At 38.1% G+C, this 18,488-nt stretch overlaps 1 protein-coding gene across 1 annotated transcript; it reads left to right on the top strand.

Moving 5' to 3' along the window:
- The first annotated feature begins 34 nt into the window (after positions 1-34).
- LOC140138763 (major facilitator superfamily domain-containing protein 6-like) lies at positions 35-17,727 on the top strand. Its single transcript, XM_072160528.1, has 9 exons — positions 35-298; positions 2,417-2,590; positions 4,593-5,455; positions 6,340-6,499; positions 7,136-7,289; positions 10,409-10,612; positions 11,341-11,460; positions 14,312-14,427; positions 14,934-17,727. The coding sequence occupies exons 2-9, from the start codon at positions 2,420-2,422 to the stop codon at positions 15,000-15,002; spliced, it is 1,857 nt and encodes a 618-aa protein (XP_072016629.1). The 5' UTR covers positions 35-298; positions 2,417-2,419; the 3' UTR covers positions 15,003-17,727.
- The last annotated feature ends 761 nt before the right edge of the window (positions 17,728-18,488 follow it).

Genomic DNA, 18,488 nt, shown 5'->3' with positions numbered 1-18,488 from the left:
ATTTGTTGCAATTATGATGTATAGGGCCTACATGCACTCTTCAATATGGTATTAAATACGCATCCATATAAAAATCCGACAGATAAAAAGTCTTGTCTGTGCATATGGTCTGTAAATGATCATCATCAAGAAGAAAACTGTTGCCGATAATGATTGTTTATGTTATGAAAGTCAGAAACGACAAGTGTGTGGCGTTATGACCAGTCTTCGTGCACATCTCGCAAGATGCTGCATCAATATTCCATTTGTATCCAAACTGGAACACTTTATCTGTTAGCTTGATAGCGTCAAACGTAAGGTAAGGGACCCGTCCAACGTGTAGGAGATAGCCTACCACTGTGGGTATTTGTGTGGGTCGGGGGGGATGAAGGGACGCGCGTAACGTGTTTAGGGTGTCAAAACATGAAATATTGGAAAAAGGGTAGCAAAATTGCAATTGCTAATTCGCGGAAATGAAATTTAGAGTATGAAATTGATGCAAGGAAGAAAATCCGTGTTTAGGGTATCGTTTTAGCCAAGGGTTAAATCCTTGTTTAGGGTACTTTTCAAAAGTTGATTATCGCGGATGGTGTACAGGCCACAATGGGAGTGACCCCCCCCATACATGACCAAGGCTGAGCAAGGAACATTTTTTGCCAAAATTTCCTATTCTTTGAGTTCATCAGTTTATGATATTAAAGCCGATTCTGATCATCATGATTATGTTGTGATACTCGTTTTTCAGACAAATTAAATTGCTTAGATTTTCGTTAATTCCATTTCAACGTGAAGACCTTGAGCAGAAATAGAAATTGTGGCCTGTACACCATCCGCGATAATCAACTTTTGAAAAACACCCTAAACAAGGATTTAACCCTTGGCTAAAACGATACCCTAAACAGGTGTTTTCACACCCTAAACAGGGATTTTATTCCTTGCATCAAATTTCATACCCTAAATTTCATTTCCGCGTATTAGCAATTGCAATTTTGCTACCCTTTTTTCCAATATTTCATGTTTTGACACCCTAAACGCGTTACGCGCGTATCGTGCCTACTGGGCCACGAAAAAACTACCCTTTTTACGCGTTTTTATTATCGCGGATGGTGTACATGCCACAATGGGAGTGACTCCCGGGCGGGGGGCCTACAATTCATGCCTGATCAGTGATGATGACTATGGGACTTACCGGTACATCATCAATTTTATACCTATTTTGTTGTAACTCTTCATGCCCCGCTTCATGTCCTTGGCATCACAGTATAGTCCGAATAATCAGTCCCAGAACAAAATATTAATTTCTGACAGCATAATGGAGTTTTGTGCCTTTCGAAGCTTTTCGAACATTATAATGCAATTTTCATCGATTTATATCTGCAATTTAATTGGCATTTCATTGTTGTTTTAGCTAATATCGTTTGATATTATGTCGAAATTACACAATTTTTAGATTTGTTGATACAAAAACACATTTCATTTCAATTATTATACGACGTTCTGCTCATTAATTTTAAATAACATCTCTGCGGTACGGTATAATCCACGCAATCACGGTTTAAATTGTTAAATTATGCAACCATTTTATATACCGGTGTATTAAAAATGTTTATTATTGCTAGATTGTGTCAAATAAACCAAACGCAGTACATAATGTCCCTGTCATGTCAGCACACAGACCAGAAATGGTTGTGGACAGGATCATCGCAAGAGAGTTGTCAATTGTCATGATTATTCGACATACCGATGGACTAATACTATATAGCCTACTTCGGATGTTTGTTCGTGTTTAGATTTTACGTTACGTTTCAGCTTTTGAACCCTTTCGGACTTGATTCGTCCGATTTCCGCTTGCATGGAGAATCTAGTTCGAAGCTATCAGCGCCGAACGCTGGGAACTAAGAACTGATTTTGCGGCAAAATAGGGGCTGAAATTTCATCATTTTTGTTGAGGTATGTGAACTAAAATTGGGCCAAATTATAGGCTTTGGAGCTAAAGTGACAGTCAGGGAGCGTGTTTATAGTGCCTGTAGGTCTATACCGAAAGATCATACTGCAACAAGCCTCAGAATCAGCAGGAGCCACACATTTTGAAAAAGCTGCTCCTGGTCCTGATTTTTTTTATGATCAGCGAACCAGGAGCCATTTTTAAAGAGCTAAGAGTCATTAAATTGCAATTGTACATATTAAATACAAAACCTGCCTTAACTACCAGGCTCTATTTTAAAAAAAATGTAGAGTCTGGTTCAGTGATTTTGGTGTGGACCAGGAGCCAAAATGTTATGACCATTGGGTAAATGGCTCCTGGGTGCCTGGCTATTTTGAAGCATGTAGGCCTACTGCAATCGGATAATCTCGCTGATATAAACACGCTCAGCATGCTCAGGGTGACACCAAAAATAGTCTTTTGACTTGATTATTATGTCTTTTTCAAAAACAGAAAATGAATTATAAAATCAAAAGCACGCGGGTGGTAAGGATGGAGTATATGGAAGCGTGGTCCAGCAATATGATGAACCAGGACACTGAGAAGGATGCGGCAAAGATAACGCGTCAAGCACGCGTAATGAACGCCTACCAATCAGCGGTGGAGAAAATACAAAGATTGGACAAAGTAAGTGGCTTTATTATTATTACACGTGGTTTTGTGTTCTGTCACTGTCTAATTCCGGCCGTGTTAATATTAGGGATTCTGACAGTGTAATACTTTAGAAGCTTAAAGAGGAAGCCCCGCCGGATCAGCTCTTCTTGGTTGTCTCGGTCTCAGCCGGTTTGTGTTCCTCCGTCACGAAGGAGCACAAATCGGCTGGGACCGAGACTACTCTTCTAGGGTGAACCAAACCTGCCTGTTATCAAATTATCAGTTATCTTTGAATTTGACAGGTGCTAATTGATGTTTTAATGTTATTGCCTCAATTAGCACCTGTCAAATTCAAAAAATAACCTTTCACTGATTAATTTGATAACCAAGCAGGTTTGGTTCACCACTGCTCTGGCAGGGCAGGGAACTTTGACTTTGAGATGGGCGGGGCTTCCTCTGTACATTCAGAGAGACAGTTTAAGATGTTTGCGCAAATTATTTTTATAATTATAGACACCTTATTTGGAAGTTAAATTTAAATAATAATAATAATGATAATATTAATTCGGGATCATTATTCATGATATGATGTGATTTTGATATGAATTTATTTACCTGCACAACATCGAGGCCAAACAGCAGAATTGCATTATACAAGAAACACACACATATTATGAAAGAAACAAAATACACATATTTTGTTTCTATCCAATCCAGCACGTATTCGAATGTACATTCATATGTGCTGGTGAAAAACATTTTCTAAAAGTTTAAACTGATCGTGACTTTCAGCACAACAAATTCACAAACGGAAATTATATTTGAGCAGTGGCGTGCGCAGCACATTGACTGTGTGTGTGTAGGGGGGGGGGCAGGTTGTTCAGTTTCCCCGAATGGAGTCTGATTAGGACGTTTTTACACCGTCAAAAGTGACGAATGACTGATTTCCCCCGAATGACCAACAAAAGTGGGGCATGTGCCCCTGCCCCCCCCCTTTGCGCACGCCACTGTATTTGAGTTCTGGACTGACCTCAACACTGCCCCAAGTGACTCACATTAGTTAGTGTGGTACATTCTTCAATTAAAGGCGCTGGGCAGTGTTAAGGTCCACTCAGGATTCAAATATAATTTCTGGTTGTGCTTAGAATGAGCCAATTGAAAGACTTTGTGGTATATCAAGAAACAAGCGGCCAAAATGTAGAGCTATTTAATAATGACAGAAATTAATGTATTATATTATTATTGAAATGTGAACTAAACCTAATCTGCAGTAACTCCCGCGGACTACGCCTTTTATAAACCTGTAAACGTTATAGACCCATCCATGTTAAGTGCGCGGTAGCCTAAATAGCGGTACGGACTCTCTCATAATCGGAGGGTAGCGGGTTCGAGCTCTGTCGCGCTGTGCCCTTATACAAGACCATTAACCTCTATTGCCTCCCCACCCGTACCCAGGTGTATTGGCATAATGCAGTGCTGGGGTAAAAAAGACACACCTTTAATCTATTATTCTCTCATACCTTTCGTGAAGTTCAATAATCCCAAACTAAACCCCCTGCCATCAACCATGTCAACTGCACACGATGTCGAGATTAATGTACTTCGTCATACACCCTAGAACAGTATATACGAGGGGGATATAGGGAAAAGGTCATTAAACATATTTCTACCCCCATCTTACACATATGACATACGAAACATCCTGTATATTTTGAGAGTCGGTTCCTCACTATGAAATGTACATTCATTAAGCTCCTGGCTCAGGATCAGCAATGGTTAGAATAAGCAATTTTGTTTATTCAAGTCCTACGCATATTGATCATTCCTATTGGTATTTTATTGCTGTTGATGTGGCGAGCATCGATATCACGCCCTCTTTGACCTCGCTTTCGTTATTTCATATCGATCTCCACCCCATCAACGGCAAGAAAGTGCCAGTTATAGGAATAGTATAGGTTTAAGTGATAATAATGTCATTACAATACTATTGTCATTGATATGATCTTGATGCATTTTCATTTCATCATGTTGACAGGATTTTTCAGAAGACATCCAGCTGGAGGGGCAAACCAAAACCAAAAAGCCGAAATCACCAGCAGAATTCTGCTGTCCAGCCCGCATGGCTCATATGCTTGCCATTGACGAAGGCATGCTGCCTTATAAACTCCTTTACATCTTCTTCCGCGGAGGTCTTGCCTGCATCACCCCATATCTTGCCGTCCATCTTTCCCAAAGAGGATTTGGACCTCTTCAAGCCGGAGCAATAGCGAGTGCGTCGTGTTTTCTATCGGCTGTAGTGACACCACTTTTAGGTTTCATTGCCGATAAGTTCAAATGTCGTAAGGGTCTTTTAATTGCTTCCTTAATTGCTTGGATGTTGTTGACAATATCACTGACCTTTCTACCAAGCCCCAAAAGAGCACCGTGCAATCAGGCTTTTCGTCATTTACGTGATACGATTGGCCTATCAGACGAACATAAAGTAATTTGCAAACAAATCACATCTAATAACACCGTTAAGTCATTACTAATCGACCCACTCCACGTGCTTCATGTACCCGAACCCGTCGTGAATTTCTCCGCAGCGTGTCCTGCTGGAAGAACATTAACAGAAGATACGCAGAAGGTAAAGAAAGACGAGCTGCTCTATGCATTTCGATCGCCGGAAAATTACAAAAGGCACCGCGCCGCAACGGGAACGAATCGAAGTTGGCTGTATGATTCGGATAGTTTGAGGAGGACATTTTATTATGTGTTTTTGTTGATTACGCTCGGGGAGGTCATGCAAGCAGCGACTTTGTTTCTGACAGATACAGCAGCATTACATCGATTGGGACCAGAGAAGAGGGGACGGTATGGCTGGCAGAGGTCATTTGGGTCGGCAGGATACGCATTATAGTGAGTTGAATGCCTTACTTTATGAACTAGCCTGGCCTAATCTATTCCAGTTCAGATCCGTACATACCTAGACCTTATCTGACACTGGGGATATATATTTCAAACTGGGGATCACCCATTCAGGTAACCCCATTTGAAATTCACACTCCCTTTGTGGTTGATTAAGGTCATGTCTTCCATAGATCCTATCGAATACTACGTCACTCGTCCTCATTTAAATGAAATTCTGCCCTCCATAAAGTACAACTGGGTATTTTGCATGATAATACAATAGGTATGAATGCTTGTGGAATACAACTAGAGACCTGTCCCTCTGTCACTAAAAACTTAGAACCAACATGTCTGCCATTTCAATATTCCGCTCCGGTTGAGTTTATTCGATAGGGTGTATAGGGGTGTATGGATTTCAACTGAATTAGCCCACTTTGTGGAATAAGTTCATCAGGTGTGTTGGTTAAATAAACGAAATGACATTTTTACTTGACAAAACCAAGTGAATTTTTACTCACATCGGAAGACTTCATATGACTGATATGGTCCTCTGATCCACTTTCCCGGGAGACCCGTTTGAAATAGCCCAATTGTCTACTATCTTATATAAAATAGCTAAATGTAAGCTTTGTCATTTCAAATTTTACCATGTCTAATAAATGAATTCACTCAAAATGGAATGCCAATGGAATATGTTGCGTTATTGTAATATGACGTCATTGAATTGGTAGGCTCCTTCGTCCACATTCATCAACACTTATTTATTTTGCATTCATTCAATATCTCATTTGATATAATACAACATTGCGGTTAATAATGAAACTAAAATGATAATCTAAAAACCAAAAATCAATCATAACTCTTGATATTTTTTATTTTCCTTTGTTTCACAGCGCCATTAGTCTCGACGAATTCCTGCAAATGTCGCAAGAGAACATAGTGGTGTGCGGTATCATTGTCCCGATCACCGATTACCGGATCGCGACGGTTATATTTGTAGGGACACTTGGATGTGCCCTAGCACTCATCATCGCCTCGTGTTTCAAACTCAGGGTATGATAAATACTATATTCTTCCACTATTTCTGATTATATAATACAAAGAATCCAAGAACCCAACCGTTTTGATTGGAACCTTTTTCCTGGGATGATGGTAATTTGTTTAGGGAATATGGAATCAACAGGGCCGGACAGGCTCATCGTATAGCGGCCCAGGAAATGTTAGGCAAAGCCTGGAATATTGTCCAACATAGTAGGCCTACATTCAGAATCGCACCATGCGTCTTGATCAGTAATTGTCTCTATTTTGAAGTACTCTTTATAGTGTCTAGAAATTAAAACCAGCCCGAACAGTCGAATATGCCGCGACCCGTTGGCATATTACCGATGCTTCCTATTAGTGCCAGTTCGTCGACGTGTGCCCGGTGACTATTCGCTTATTGCACGGTTTCGCCATATGCGGGGAGAGTCTTGAACTGGCAATAGACATGAAAGGAAGTATTACATAACTTTACGCAATGTTATATGACTGGTTCAATTCCCATTCATGCATGCTGCCAGATCGGGGCTCTCCTCGCATATGACGGAACCGTGCAATGGGTGAATAGCCTACTCCCCAATAATTGTCAATATTCGTAATTTGATTTCCTCACATTTCTGACATTACAAACTTCTTTTCTACATTCACCAGTATGTTTACACTACACCATTTGAGTACCGTTTCAACGACATCCAGCCAGCGTTTTTCAGCTTCCATTACGGCTCCGTAATATTGACTGCATTCTTTTTAGCTATCTGTAACGGATGCACTGACGGATATCTATACAGACACCTGACAAGACTAGGTAATATTCTAACGCTATTTGACGGGCAAACGTACGCTAAAGCCACCCTGTTAATTATGCTGTAAATGTTGACGGGTCGTTTATTTTAGAGGTTCCAAAGACTTTTAAACAAAACTATTCCATATAGGTTTTGCATTGACGGTCAAAATTGTTAATAAAATATGAACATGTAAATAAACTATATACAGTATAATAACAGAATTAAAGAACCCGAAAACATACTTGTTTTTTTACAGCATTTAACACACATATGGTTTGCCAAAGGGTGAAAAATGTTGAAATCGCGAGAAGTAAAGAAACGGTGATCGAAAACCCAAGGAAGGAAGGAACGAAATCAAAAGTTGCCGTTCTAATCAACGGAAATAATGACGCTAGTTCTCTTGTTCGAGAACGCTTTTGTACAAATCAATAGAGCATTTAATGGAGCAATCGACATCTTTCGAATTCTCATCTTCCTTGTGATTTTGGATCACCGTGTCTTCATTTGTAGACCGATTTCAACGAGTGAGGTCTTAAATATGAGCTAATGTTTGCAGCTGCTGGTTCTAATTATGATATAAACATCTCAAAAAAAGTAACTGACCCCCCTTAAATAATGACCATAATTCAAACACGGGTGATTGTATTACAAATCTGTAAAATGCATTGGAAGCAGAATTTATTTCTGCACATTTTGACACCTCATTTGTAGCAATTGACTAAATATTGACGTCACAGCGTACATTTAAATCAATGTTGCCCAAGATCTGAAAGTTGCAGTAAATTCTATTGATTTAGCATTCAGTGTAATGGAACGAAATCTGTGTAATGATATCTGAGTGTTTTTGTATTGTTAAAATTTGTATGTAAGTGCAACTTTCAAATCTGGACCTCACTACATTAAATTGGCCGGTGTTTTATTGTTTTCTGGGCTATCGTATCAAATGAGGTGTCAAAATGTGCAGAAAAAAATTCGGCTTCCAACGCATTTTTCAGATTTGCAATACAATAGTCCCTTTTTGAATTAGGGGGGTGTGTTATTTTGCAAATTTCAACTTTTTAATATGAATTGCAGTTCAAAATATGGTATCAACATTGGAAATCAAGAATATGAAAGAATTTTTATTCAAAAAAGATTTTAACCCCCTGTACATGCCCCTTGAAAATTTTGAAACAAGGTTTCCGAATTCGGCAGGCTTGTGTAGCAGACGACATTAATGGAAGTTGAACTTGGCTGTAAACACTTGATTAAAGTGCTTTTCGCTAAAACTATGGGTTGTGTATGTGGCCTTCTTGATTAACTAGTGTGAAATTAGTTCCATATGATGACATTTGAGCAATTTTGGACATTTATAGGTTAGTGTGGTGTAAAAAGTCAGTAGGCCTATCTTCATGATCTTAGAAGCAGCAAGTGGAGAAGAAACTAAAACACTTTAAAATAGAAAGATAGACAGCTCATAGGGTGTAGAAAGTTTTATTGATGAAAGGCTGGATTCTGGGTTTATGTCTGACCATCTTTTCTGTAAGGTGTAGGCCCTAATTAAGGTCCGTATGGACAAAAGTGGAATTGAGTTCCATCAGGAATGGTCTTTTACTCTTATTTACTTCATAGAGTAGCTAGCAAATTCTAAAGATTTACATGCAAAAATAAATACAAAATAAATAGCTTAAGAAAATGTAAAGGAAAATGTACCTTGTCCTGGGACTAAATTCAACTTTGACCAGGTCTAACTTAAGACCCGGTCTAACTCATTTGTGAAAACAGAATAGGTAGACAAGATAATACCCAAGAATAATAATACTCAACTACTGCCTCATGGTCGAGCAGTTTGACTCAACAGGCACTTGGCTGCATACAAAGTTAACAAATCATGGGACAAGTCCAATGAATTGACATCCACATTTCCCAGTGAGCCTGAAGGACAAACGCTTTAATGACTTAACATATAGGATATAACTCTAGCTATTTAGAAGATCTTCAAAAGTAGGCCCTATATGAACACATACTGGCATGCATTGTCAATGCTTCTTGGATCTGGACTCCCTGAAAACCATATAGTCTAACTATACAGGAGCTCTGATTAGTTTACATCATAATTATAGAGCCAACTAAACTTCAAAACTGATACCAGCCTTTTATCAACTTTATGATGACTAATTGCGCAATTATCCCAAGAACCTTCTTAACATCAATATTCTAGCAGTCTCCTTTAAATTTGTGTCAATGGACAGATTCCAGCAAATCAAGTACATGTAGCCTATGATAATGACATTTGTGTGAGGCCTACTCAAAGATAAAGATGATCGATAATGTGTTGTTCCGGGTTTCAGAAGTAGAAGGGAGACAGTTACCTTTGGGGAATGTGATCTTACAGCTGAGCATGCCATAGGCCTATCTTCCATGGATCCAGAGAAGCTTGACAAGCCACCGATCCAAAACCTTGCAGCTGTATCTTGAAGATATGCAAGGGACACAAGTCTTTCACTTCTTAAATCAAGTGATGTTTGCAATTAAAAGAGCATAAAAAACTGTGTGTGAAATAAAATGCCGAAAACCTGAAATTTTGAGGAATGTGATGTCTAAGGCAGACTGCGGCTGGATTAACAGACCTAAATGAAGCACTGCACTCTCTTCTAGACAAATAAAAAGTGATATTTATCCTCCAGCTGATAAGCTGTTTATGTAATTGTCAACATATTGTATCAAACTCAGCATTTACAATACAAAATAATTATTAAACAGGCTCAAGAATCACAATTTCTTTCAGTTTCTATGATAATCTACTACATTAAGCATGTGCAAGGCTGCCGAATTCGGCAACCTTGTTACCAAATCTTCAGGGGCATGTACAGGGGGTTAATCTACTTAAATTTATTTTTAATGATCATATTCTTGTTTAGTATAGTTGATACCATATTTTCAGCAGCAATTCATAAAAAGTTGGAATTATCACACCCCCCTATTTGAATAACGGCCATTGTTTAAGGGGGGTTAGTTACTTTTTTTGATATGTTTATATGGCTTCGTCTATGATGTACATGGTGAAAACAACTGAATTATTTTCCTGTCTGTATCTAGATAAAATACATTCTACTTGCACTTGAAATGCTTTAATAATGTAAACCTCATCAACATCCAGGTGCCACTCAATACATTCTTGGCATGATGCTAGCTATACGAGGAGGATCAGAATTACTCGTCGCATCATACACATCGTATCTGATCAAACGTTTTGGCAACGTGCCACTACTCTTCTTCGGACTAGCCGCCTACTTCATACGATTCTTGTGGTATTCTATACTGAGTGATCCGTGGTGGTGTATACCTGCTGAAATAGTTCATGGTTAGTCAAAACAATATTAAGGCAACAGGGCCTTGAGTCATTAACGACTCGTAACAATTGGGGGCTCGTCCGGGAAACAAATTGTAAAAAAAAAGAATACTTTTTACGATTCTTGTGGTGTTCTATACTTAGTGATCCGTGGTGCTGTATACCAACTGAAATAGTTCATGGTTAGTCAAAACAATACTTTCGCACCAGAGCCAAATTTGTTCGATCTCTGGATCGACCATCGATGCTTGTTATTAATAACCTCTCAACTAATTAATCAGAATTAACGGTAAAACAATTTTTGACAAAACATGATGCAGAGAATTAACAAAAGTTAATTAAAAGATATTCATAAATAATAACGATCGATTAAGTATTGGGTGCCGATCGAACGATTGGACAAAATTGGCTCAATTGCCTTACTACATTATCATTTTATATTACCACCATTCTCTCCGGGATTAGACTTGCATTAAAACCATGAATGTAGCCCATTTCATTACGATTGTTTGACTTAACTTGTGTCATAGACTCTTGTCTACATATTGATACCGACACTGCGTTCAAAGGATATGATCACAATATAAAGCTTTCTTAACATTTTATAAGAATCTCAATATTCTGCGCAATCAGTTCCGTAGATGGAAATAATAATGGAAAGTAATAAATGTAAAAATAATTTTCGAAGGAAATTTACAACTAACTTCAAATGATTTCTACGATTTTCATTCATGTTGTAGGAGTTTCAATTGCATTGACATGGAATATATTCACTGCGTACATGAGTGAAGCCATCCCGTCTCAAAATATGGCTACTCTGCAAGGATTCATCACGGGTATTTATCATGGACTGGGAAAGGGTAAGTCAACTGGGATGCCCCAAGGATCAATATTGGGGCCTATGCCTTTTCTTTTGTAAGTCAACTTTGCTTTATGGTCACGCTAACAATTTAGTTTTTTAAAAGGATTAAACTTGCATACACAAATGCTATTCTAGACGCCCTTAGACATTTAAATAATGACCATTCCGCTTGAGGGGTCTTTTGTTTCTTGATGAAATAAATATCTTCACTTTTCTTGGAATATATCAAGAAGCTAAGCGTCACTTAAACAAATATCTTTTACAATATTAAATTATGGATACGTGGAGAACCAGTGTCAGTAAAGTGTACTTTTAGAATATCAAGCAATGGAAACGTAGAAAACCAGTATCAGGAACGTGCACATTAGAGTACCAAACTATGGATACGTGGAGAACCAGTATTAGGAAAGTGCACATTGGAGTACCAAACTATGGATACGTGGAGAACCAGTATCAGGAAAGTACGGAGACGTGGAAAAACAGAATCAGGAAAGTGCAAATTAGAATATCAAACTATAGATACGTGAAAAATCAGTATCAGGAAAGTGCACATTAGAGTATCAAATTATGAATACGCGGAGAACCAGTATCAGGAAAGTGCACATTGGAGTATCAAATTATGGATACGTGGAGAACCAATATCAGGAAAATGCACATTAGAATATCAAACTATGGATACATGAAGAACCAGTATCAGGAAAGTGCACATTAGAATATCAAACTATGGATACGTGGAGAACCAGTATCAGGAAAGTGCACATTAGAATATCAAACTAAGGATACGTGGAGAACCAGTATCAGGAAAGTGCACATTAGAATATCAAACTATGGATACGTGAAGAACCAGTATCAGGAAAGTGTACATTAGAATATCAAATTATGGATACGTGGAGAATCAGTATCAGTAAAGTGCACATTAGAATATCAAACTATGGATACGTGGAGAACCAGTATCAGTAAAGTGCACATTAGAATATCAAACTATGGATACGTGGAGAACCAGTATCAGTAAAGTGCACATTAGAATATCAAACTATGGATACGTGGAGAACCAGTATCAGTAAAGTGCACATTAGAATATCAAACTATGGATACGTGGAGAACCAGTATCAGGAACGTGTACATTAGAATATCAAACTATGGATACGTGGAGAACCAGTATCAGGAAAGTGCACATTAGAATATCAAATTATGGATACGTGGAGAACCAGTATCAGGAAAGTGAACATTAGAATATCAAACTACGGATACGTGGAGAACCAGTATCAGGAAAGTGCACATTAGAATATCAAACTATGGATACGTGGAGAACCAGTATCAGGAAAGTGCACATTAGAATATCAAACTATGGATACGTGGAGAACCAGTATCAGGAAAGTGCACATTAGAATATCAAACTACGGATACGTGGAGAACCAGTATCAGGAAAGTGCACATTAGAATATCAAATTATGGATACGTGGAGAACCAGTATCAGGAAAGTGCACATTAGAATATCAAACTATGGATACGTGAAGAACCAGTATCAGGAAAGTGTACATTAGAATATCAAATTATGGATACGTGGAGAACCAGTATCAGTAAAGTGCACATTAGAATATCAAACTATGGATACGTGGAGAACCAGTATCAGGAAAGTGTACATTAGAATATCAAATTATGGATACGTGGAGAACCAGTATCAGTAAAGTGCAAATTAGAATATCAAACTATGGATACGTGGAGAACCAGTATCAGTAAAGTGCACATTAGAATATCAAACTATGGATACGTGGAGAACCAGTATCAGGAAAGTGCACATTAGAATATCAAACTATGGATACGTGGAGAACCAGTATCAGGAACGTGTACATTAGAATATCAAACTATGGATACGTGGAGAACCAGTATCAGGAAAGTGCACATTAGAATATCAAACTATGGATACGTGGAGAACCAGTATCAGGAAAGTGAACATTAGAATATCAAACTATGGATACGTGGAGAACCAGTATCAGGAAAGTGCACATTAGAATATCAAACTACGGATACGTGGAGAACCAGTATCAGGAAAGTGTACATTAGAACATCAAATTATAGATACCAAGAGAATCAGTATCAGGAAAATGCACATTACAATATCAAACTATGGACACGTGGAGAACCAGTATTTGGAAAATGTACATTAGAACATCAAATCATATGGATACGTGTAGAACCAAACCAGTATCAGGAAAGTTCACAATAGAATATCTATGTAGGCCTACAGGTTGAGATAAAATTATATTACATGATATCTTTATGGTTTAATATCCCTTAACACATGCAAGCTCATTTAAAGCCATATTATAACATTTGCTGAGGAAGACGCCCTCACTGAATTTTTAAAAATTCTTTTTTACACGATTAAATTGTACTTTATTAAACCAATATACCCTGCAAAAATCAAGACTCTAGGTGCTGTAGTTTTGTCAAAATCCGAGATTTTGAATAAAACGCCGTATTCGGCGCTTTATTATTACGATGGAATTATTAGTCGAACGCATACACGATGTTCATAACACACAGTACGTACACGGCGTGCGGGACGGTGATATACACAACAAAGGATCGTACCACAACATGACCGAAGGAGTGGTACGTATTGGCGACATGTGCGCTGGTAGTAAATTCCAATTTTCTTTGCTTTGCCGTAGTTGTTCGGCTCAAGAATAAAAGGGGATATATCTGACAGTAAAAGCTAACATTTTATGGCAAAGAAATGCTAATCTATTTTGAAAATGTTATAATATGGCTTTAAGTAAATAATAAGACGCTGTGCACAGTCCGACCCGCTAACATTTAGTGTTATTATGTTTCTCTTATTCCAGGTATTGGTTTGCTTCTTGCCGGTTTGTTGGTCGAATCATATGGGACATTCATCACGTTTTCAATCTTTGCTGTCGGATGTGTCATGTACGCTATCTTCTTCTTAGTAATCCAAAAGGTGAGTGTTCATGGCATTCCTCCAGAATAAAGTGTCTACTAAAGACCTAAACCTGAAGTTGCTGTGTTCAACGTGTTCGACCTTGATGAAGAACTTTCGTTCGTTCGCCTGTTTTCTTCATTAATGTTTGATGATCGGATCCACCAGTGGTTCTCCTGCGTCCCTTTTTCGGTAGTGGATTATAAGGCTACTGAATCGGTACATGTTACCGTAGACTCCGGGTCGTGACTGTACAAGTTGTTCCGACCTACCCATACGATACTTGGGAAGCGGGTCCTGGCTTCGATGGTTAATTTAAAGGTAGATTGATTAGACAACTGTGCCTACTTTTAAAAAAGCTACGTCTCTAAATGGTTATGCTGAAATTTGTTATGGAGTATACTGCCTATTGTCCGGTAAATTATATCAACTTAATAAAGTGCAATAATCCATGGCCTTTGAAATGATATTGTCTAGTTTTGATTACCATATGACTAGTTATATTATATATTTGTTTTCAATTACAGTCCAGCGAGCAACCGTCAGCCATGGTAAAGTACGCACCTGTTCCAACAGACGAAGATATTGATAGATGACTTCAACGATGACATCATTAATGACGTCATAATGGGTGATCTGCATACAGATATGACAACACAAAAACAACAGACTGATATCGAAATGAAAGTCTTGGCATTAATAGTAGAATATTTCAATGTCGTATGTAGCCTATGTCTTTTTCTGAACATGATTTACCCTTGACAGTGATCTATTCAGCTTCAACAGATTGGCTTATGTTCAACAGATATGCTGCCCCCGGGATGCTGCCAAACAAGTGCCAAGTTGTTCAGCCTTCTTCTGGAGCAGCTCTGACTACTTCGAAAAGTAGAACGGTTGTTGTGAAAAGGGATGGTCACCATACATGCACGCCGATGCGCATAGCGCATATACATCATTTTGGTGTTTCGCTTAGACGACGAATAAAAACCCTCGTTGTATATAATTGCGAAGTTCGTTGCCAAATAGGTTTGGCCGGTCGGGATTGTTATAATTTGTTATAATTTCGGTTGTTTTTTAAATCTGGAAGAGGGTTAAATTTCGCACAAAATCACAGAAAGCTTGAAAAGCTTGGAAAAAAAACCCTGAAAAATGTTTGCCACCATATTTTTTTCAGTCAACATTAATCCACTTCGGCCAAAAACGGCTGTTTTTATTCTATCGATTCAAAGTACGATGCGCCACCAGCGGTTGCTCTTGCCAGTCCCAATTTTTGACCTTCAGGGTCGACATCGCCATTCTAGCCACCATTGCATTTTCACGCGAGTGTGATAATAATAATGTTGAAAACAGCCCCAGGAAGGATTCCGTGTGATCAACAGATAGAAAATGGATCTACTTTATGTCAATTATTGTTTTACTGGGCATTCGCGTGTAACATCATTATGTTGACATTTAAACACACAATGTTATTATGTTCCTGTGTTGTATTCGTATTACGCGGACTTTGGATGTCGACATTTTCACATTATGCACTGCGTATTTTGACCTCTCCCCCTGCGAACGCTGGAGGCGCATCGTATTGTGAATCAACCGAATTGCATACAGCTAAAAAGAATAGAATATCTACGTCGGTTGGCCATTAGAACATGTTTTATTTCCTAGCCTGATTTCATAAATTAGTAGAGATGTTTAGACATATTTTCAAACATTTTCGCTCTTTTTAATTTTGAAAGGAGCTGTTTATCACAATACACGCCGCCGATGCCTAAGTACAATTGGGTGTTCTGCGGCTTATTTCATGATCAGTTGCGATATAACAACGGTCTTGTTTTTTAAAACTTTTAATAATTATTGTTGGTTTTATTAGCTTTTCGGACGCGTCAGACATTAAAGAAAATTTAGGCATGTGTGGTTCGAAGATGTGTAATAGTTTGGAGCGGAACAACATATATCGGCAGTAAACGTTGGAGGTGGCAGGCCTATTTCATATAAATCTAGTAATTTGAAAGTGCAATATTATAAATAAGAGAGAAATGGTGTAACATAGTACAAGGGTAATGGAAAGAGCCCAGTACGCTGTAATGTAGGCCTACTATCCGGGGGGGACTCTCCCACTTTGGAGGTGACGCGTATGTAGGGCTGTTATGACCCCCTTTTCAGCGTCGTTTTCACCCAAGGATCCCATTTTTTTACGAACTCATGTTCTTCACCCAAAGACCCTTATTTTTCAATTTGAGCAGCAACTTTCATTTATCACTGATTTGGTTACTTATTTTGAAATAAGAAAAACAAAGAAATTTGAAGCTATTTAGAACTAGAAATTCGATATTCGAGGTTTCTGTGGCGCTGTTTCGGCTCTCACCCAAAGTTCCATTTACAAAAAGATCATGTTCTCACCCAATGACCCCATATTTTTTACATTTTGCTCTCACCGAATGCCAAAAATCATGCTCTCACCCAATGACCCCACATTTTTTACATTTTGCTCTCATCGAATGCCCCTTATTGCGAAAGTGACAGCCTTACACCTATATCCATTTCATATTGAAGCGCCCCCCGGCATATGACCCTTTGATTAGAAATGGAATTTAGAACACAAAAATAACTGTCTAGTTACCGATGTTACAATCAATTTTTATTAGCAGTCATTTTGGTTTTTGTTATTTGGTTTTATTGTTTGAAAATTCGAATCAAAGAAAATGATTGCTCATTTGATTGTCCTAAGATTATAGCATTTTATCCTGCCCGAAAAATGAAACTGAAGGCATAGACTACAATAATATTATGAATCTTGTTTACAAATTTAAACTGATATGCAGAAGATTCTCTAACATCAGGATAAGGATTTTTACACTGTGCAAAGTGCTTAAGTCAAGATAATCGACGAGACCGTGGAGTTATTGCAGTTAGCTCGAGACCCGTTAGGCTCGAGAGCTAAATGCAATAACTCCTCGGTCAAGTGCAATTATCTTGACTAATGCATTTTTGCGAAGTAATTATCCGGCATAAACTTTACGAGTGCATCAGATATAATAAAACAATAGGTAATTAATTGCTGCATTGATACTTTAGTTGGGACATTTAGGAAGAAAATATCTTAAATAAATTGAAACACTGGCAGTTCAGTGGCTTGTCTGGAAAATTAATAACTACATAAGTTAACTACTGTATACCAATGGTATTGATATAATCCATTGCCCATTTAAGTATTATGACGCAAAACACAATTGTAAGACATTTGAAAAATGTGGCATTATTGCATTTAGCTCTTGAGCCTAACTGTTCTCTAGCTAAACATTTGCTTACCAGTAAATACAATAACTCTACGGTCTCGTACGATTATTCTTGACTAATGCACTTTGCTCAGTGAATTATCCTTATCTTAAATCTAATGAATCAATCACTGTCTGGCCGATTATGACAACATTGTGATTTTCAAACATTCGTTTCCATCCAGGATATGCAGAGCTTCAACCGAGGGGTAAACAACTATCTTGGCGCCAACCCATCTGTGTTACCTACAAGATTACTGCTATTTTAAAATACCTTTATTTGTCATGGCATTAAAACGTGTATTTTGTTTTCCTTAAATCGTGCCGTATCTAGGGCAAAGTCTTTGGGGAAATGTTATACAAATATTAACTGTCTATGAGTGTGATGGTCGAAATATAATCACGAGGTGAAAGATGGATTGTTCCATTCCACGAGCCGAGTGATTATATTTTGACCATTACACGAATTAATATTTGTTTTATATCACTCATACATAAATTCTGTTGCTCAAAAATACTATTTAAGATAAGGAATACATTTTTCATCAACATAACACCATGTTTTGCCGTGACATACTTAACATTTTGGTGTCCACCCCATAACTAAATCGGCGAGTCTTAGAGTCGGTGCACGGCTTGGCGCAGGCGCACTACGGCGCAGCACTATGATGGTAAAAACTATCACACGGAGAGGCTGATGGTAAAAATGATAAATGGTAATCAACCAATAAACTGTCTAGAATTTATGTATGAGTGATATAATGTAAAATGAATGAATTGAATGCATGAATTTTAATTATACCATTTTAA

This window comes from Amphiura filiformis, chromosome 18, assembly GCF_039555335.1.
Source record: "Amphiura filiformis chromosome 18, Afil_fr2py, whole genome shotgun sequence".
In the NCBI taxonomy this organism is placed as follows: domain Eukaryota; kingdom Metazoa; phylum Echinodermata; class Ophiuroidea; order Amphilepidida; family Amphiuridae; genus Amphiura; species Amphiura filiformis.
Note: the sequence above shows the minus strand (reverse complement) of the source record. Positions and strands in the feature narration are given on the sequence as shown.

Bases quoted from the DNA above. Each gene is read 5' to 3' on its own strand.
- LOC140138763 (XM_072160528.1), top strand. From the start codon at position 2,420: ATGAATTATAAAATCAAAAGCACGCGGGTGGTAAGGATGGAGTATATG. The intron at 5,456-6,339 runs GTGAGTTGAATG...TTTGTTTCACAG, and splicing joins TCGGCAGGATACGCATTATA to CGCCATTAGTCTCGACGAAT. The intron at 7,290-10,408 runs GTAATATTCTAA...ATCAACATCCAG, and splicing joins CAGACACCTGACAAGACTAG to GTGCCACTCAATACATTCTT.